Source organism: Gavialis gangeticus, unplaced genomic scaffold, assembly GCF_001723915.1.
Source record: "Gavialis gangeticus isolate Ggan-Ray unplaced genomic scaffold, GavGan_comp1, whole genome shotgun sequence".
Classification (NCBI taxonomy): domain Eukaryota; kingdom Metazoa; phylum Chordata; order Crocodylia; family Gavialidae; genus Gavialis; species Gavialis gangeticus.
The window spans coordinates 39707542-39712791 of NW_017729029.1; the positions used below are offsets into that span (position 1 = coordinate 39707542).

Consider the following 5250-nt stretch of genomic DNA (forward strand, 5'->3'; position numbering starts at 1 on the left):
AAGGGAGCTGGGTTGAATGCCATTGGGACCCCAACACTCCAGAGACTATTACAGTATATTGCTGCCATAGATGGTAGTTAAGATGGGTTAATATGAAGTGTTACCAAATATGCTGAAGATGAGGAATGATTTAGTAGACAGGTTATTAATCTGTGCTTTTGGAAATGCATGTTCAATTCTTTGTTTGGTGGCCTTGAGTAAGTCATGTAGTTTCAGATTCTTAAAGGTATTGAATTTTCACTGATTGTAGAAGAGGTTAGGTAACTTTAAAAATCCAGACCTTAATCTGTTATCTCAAGAGTAATGAAAATGACAATGTGGTTCCACCAGTGAAGCACTTAGTTCTTTTGTTCAATTTTATCAAGTTTCCAGTTCCCCTGATAATATGTTTTTGCCTCATTCTCTACAGGTAAAGCTAAGACCAAGCAAGGACATTTTAGCACTGCAAGCAAATATACATATAAGAGTCTGGAGGGGGTCTGATACTCAGTCATCAATGGCTAGAATCCCAGCCTCTGTAGCACTAGCCATGTGCCTGACTTGCTTTTTCTCAGGTGTCTGTGGTCAGACACCAAGAAACTTCAAGGACAGTACTGTACCATTTGAGGTTCTTGGCCAGGAGCAGGCCTACGGTCTTGTTCAGTCAAGATTATTACAGGATGCTACAGTCCCCTCCAACCAGTCAGATGACTTTCCTGGGAATGCCCAGCCACAGCCAGCACTGCCTCCTATGTGTGTAAAGCCTGCTGAAATCAGACACATCTTCAAGTACATCAATACCATTGTGTCCTGTACCATCTTTATGGTGGGCATCATTGGGAACTCTACGCTGCTGAGGATCATTTACAAGAACAAATGCATGAGAAATGGACCTAATGTCCTCATTGCTAGCTTGGCCTTGGGGGACCTTCTCTACATCCTTATAGCTCTTCCAATCAATGTATACAAGGTAAGCATGATGAGGCACTAACACCATGTGCAATGATATTGAAATTTGGGGAAAGTGGCAAGGGGGACTTTATCAAATGAAGGTGCTGAGATACTACAGCATAGTATAAATACCTAACTTGGTTTAGCAGGTGGCTATGATATAGATCTGATTATTGATTGCAAATCAAGAAAAACAGTGTTACCCAATGACAAAGTCACCGAGCTGGGCCCAGAAAACCAGAATTCTATTTCCAGCTCTGCCACTAACCTTATATGGACAGGTCATGTACAATATGCTTTCCTCATCTATTCTGGGAGAAAGCTCTTTTCCACAGACATTTTCATACTATGTGTTTGTATACAGCCTGATACAGTAAAGCCCTGGTAGGTAGGTAGTTACCAGGTAGCCAGCATGATCCTAGGTTTCATACATAAGAGGGAGAATCAGGAAACCTGAGATAAGTTCCCATGTTTCTGCCTGACATTATTTCTATACATATTACTTCTCCTCTCCATTGCTCAGTTTTCCCATCTGTAAAACAGAATGATGGCAATAATGCTTTCCTTTCCTTTTTTCACTTTGAGATCAGTGGCTTTAAAAAAAAGGCTAAACTGTTATTCATGACAAACAAGGTGTATTCTCAGATAAAGACTGTGCATGAGTTTGTGAGAGGCTGAGTGTTTGTGTGTGAACATTTAATTAACCTTCAGCCCTTCTAAATCGCTGCTTAAAGCCTCCGAGAAAAAAATATATTATGATCCCACAATGCACAGCTTAGCTTATTCCAGCTGAGCCAAATATTACTCTTGTTAATTCTAAAATGTCCATTAAGTTTACCCTTCACCCTAACTTGATACTTTTTTAGTGATTCTGAATTTGGTTGATAAAAATAGTAGTAGTCGTGTAATATAGGACTTCTCTGAAGCTTTTGACTTGATACTGCACCACATTTTCAATAAGAGGTTAAAACCAGGAGTGCTCAAGCCCTGGCATTCACGCCAGATCTGGCCCCTGGTGCCATGTCACCCAGCCTATGGGGCTCCCCATGGGTTCAAAAATTTGGCAGTGGAGGAGCAACGTCACTGCTTCCTGACTGCCAAATTTCTGGGGGCAGCACAGGGCCTTATCCTAGCACACGGGGCTGGGCAGTGGGCAGCCCAGACCTGATCATGGCATGTGGGCAGTGTGGGGTCTGATCCTGGTACAGGGGGCCAGGAGAGAGCAGTGCCAAGCCTCAGGCCCAGATCCCAGGACTTGGGGGCAGTGCAAGGCCCCAGGGCTAGATCCTGGTGGATGACCTTGACACTGGCTCTAGGTACTGACCCCAGCAGGCAGGGACGACATGGGGCACCAGGGCAGGATCCTAGAGTGCAGAAGCCCAGGGCTCAATCCCAGTGCAGGGGGTTGGTGCAGGGCACTATCTGGGTCCATGGGGGGCTTCATCCTTGTGTGCAAGGCTCAATCTGATCCATGGACCTGCCTCACGTCTTTCCTATGGCCCGTGGGGTCAAGAGTTTGAGCAGCACTGGGTTAACATTATAGGAAATCAACAGGGTGCATGTCCAATGGATTAAAAACTCACAGATAGAACTCAACAATGTAAGTGTTAATGGGGATTCATTGTCCAGCATATATACATAATAGGGTGTTTTTAGGGACCCCCTTCTTGGTCTTATGCTAATCAACAATCCAGACTAGTTAAAACTAGGGTGCAAATATATCATGAGGGAGAGTAATCATAGGCACAATTTTACCAGGGGTTGTGGTGGGTTCTCAGTCACTGGAGACTTTTCAGTCATGACTAGATATGTTTTTTTAAAGCTACACTTTAGTTCAAACTAATTAATGGTGGTAATAGGGCCTGTGTTACACAGGAGGCCAGACTGAATAGTTGTAATTATCACTTTCATCTTTGTAGTCTGAATCCTCACACAAGGTTTGAGTCATGTGAACTTCCTTCGTACTAGGAGCTGAATTGAATGGCTGCTGAACTGGCAGCAAGCCCCATGTTAGTTAAGAGCAGAGAACAACCAGGTGAGGGAGACTGGTGAAGGAGCCCTTCTGAAGAGACAGGCGTGGAGTTTCACCTGTGGCCCAGCCAAGAGACTGCCTGTACATGAACCCTGGAAGGAGCAATCTCACAAAGGCAGCAAAGCCCTGCACCAGTTGGGGCTAGGTCACATGGAGCGCTCAGAGTCCTGGTCCTCCGCACCCACTAAACAGGCTGTACTAGGGGGACTGCAATCAAGGTTGGACAGTCACTGGAGAGGAGCTGGATTACAATCAACTCTATGGCTGCCTGTGTCTTGTTTCCCTCACACCACAGGTCACCCAGCATTGAGGCATTGCCCTGAGGAGGAAAACTGGGCAGTTGTATCCAATGGCAGCTCAGCAAAGATTTGTGTCTTGGAGCGTTCGCAGTGTGCAGAGGACTGGGCAGCTTGATTTCTCAGTGCAGCTGGCCTGACCTCTTCTGGACCCAGTGCTTCAGCTGAGGTCTCACAGCACTGAGTAGAAAGGAAGTATCACTTTTTTAGCCCTGCTTGTGATGCATCAGCTAATGCATCACAAGCAGGGCTCTCTGCACTCCCCATCTATAAGGATAGCAACTCTCCCCCACCTTGTGCTGGCTTCAGCAACTCACATGCAGTAGCTGAGGAAGATCTGGTCCTTGATACAGTGCCACAGGGAGTTTCATCTCAGTTCAGCTTCCAGAATTGTTGCCTCTAGTCTAAACCATGAGAGTGCCAGTTTGAGTCTCAGCAGAAGCAACCTGTGGGATATGTGCCTTGTGGCTGCTTGTGGTGACACTATGGAAGTGTCTATACAGCTCTGTCCATTGCTAATAAAATATTTCCCACCCAGTTAGGCTCACCAGAGCTGGCAGTGAGGCAGAGTAGACTGAGAATAGACCTCAGTGGCCCCCTCCAGCACTGAGCTGTCTACTCTACTGCATTGCCAGTCTCTGGTGCATGCAGATAGATGGAGCTTATTTTATAGGCAATGGTCCTGGTTTAGGTGGGAGGTTGTGTAGACAAGCCCTATGAGATCAGAGGCAAACAGAGTCTGACCTGTAGTGTCCAGCCACAGTTTAGGGGACTCTGCCAACTTGCTAAAGCAATCCAGTGCTTTGAATTGCACATCAGTTTATCTGCTACAAATCACCAGGCCCCTAGCAGGGATATACAGAGACTGAAACAGTAGCTCTGTCCCTTAGAAAGCTCCATTTCCAGTGGGTTATTCCACAAGACTGTGCGCTCTGGAGATCTATGTTCACTTTTCAGCTGTTGCCAAATGTCCAGTTGAGTTTAGTGAATTCTACCCTAGATCCTATTTGGCACCTTAGTCTCAGGACTGTAGGACAGGGGCTGTCACAGCTGGTAGATGCACAGGCAGAATTGTCTTGAGAGTGAAACACCAGAGCTGCTGCACCTCAGGACAGAGATACTGGGTAGTGTTGTGTGGGAGCCCAGAAGTACAGTAGGATGGGATACCACTAGAGAGGATGGTGTTGCATGGGTAGAGCTTGGACTAGGGAAGCCTGATATAGTAGGGGTGTCCCAAGCCATAATGAAGATATCTGGGTAAAACCACATGGATACTGTGTCCCTCTGGGGTTTGCAGGCTGAATGCAAGTATTTATCATCAAGTCTCAGTGATCATTTATTTGTAGCAGTCATGAGTGTATAGCATTCTTGGAGCACCTGGCATTTCATTTCTGTAAAGCAGCCCAAATTCCCTGTCCCAAAGAGCCTGCAACATAGAATACACAGATACCACAATAAGTAAACATACTATGTGTGGTGTATGAGAGGGGTAAGATAGCTGAGGACGACTAGAGGTGACTCACAGGAAGGTGCATTTGTTTTCATAGTTTCATAGTTGGTAGGGTAGGGCTGGAAGGACCTAAGCAGATCATTGAGTCCAACCCCCTGCCATGGCAGGAAAAAGTACTGGGGTCAAATGACCCCAGCAAGGTGTTCATCTAGCCTCCTCTTAAAGACTCCCAGGGTAGGAGCCAGCACCACTTTGCTTGGAAGTTGGTTCCAGATCCTAGTCGCCCTGACAGTGAAGTAGCGCCTCCTGATATCTAGCCTAAATCTACCCTCTGCCAGCTTGTGACCGTTATTTCTAGTCACTCCTGGTAGTGCTCGGGGGAACAGGGACTTCTGCAGTCTGCTGGTCCCCTCTGACTAGTTTGTAACAGGCCACTAGATCCCACCTCAGCCTTCTCTTGTGGAGGCTGAACAGGTTCAGGTCCCATAGCCTCTCCTTGTAGGGCCTGCCCTGCTGCCCCCTGATCATGCGAGTGGCCCTCC

The 5250-nt window shown here is 46.6% G+C and overlaps 1 protein-coding gene across 1 annotated transcript in view; it reads left to right on the forward strand.

Annotated features, from left to right (window-relative positions):
- LOC109300678 (endothelin B receptor-like) overlaps positions 1–5250 on the forward strand; it is a 35773-nt gene that overhangs the window by 11675 nt on the left and 18848 nt on the right. The window contains exon 2 of the mRNA XM_019521434.1: positions 410–949. Within this exon, the coding sequence (XP_019376979.1) occupies positions 497–949 (453 nt within the window). The 5' untranslated portion in view covers positions 410–496. The remainder of the gene's footprint in view (positions 1–409; positions 950–5250) is intronic.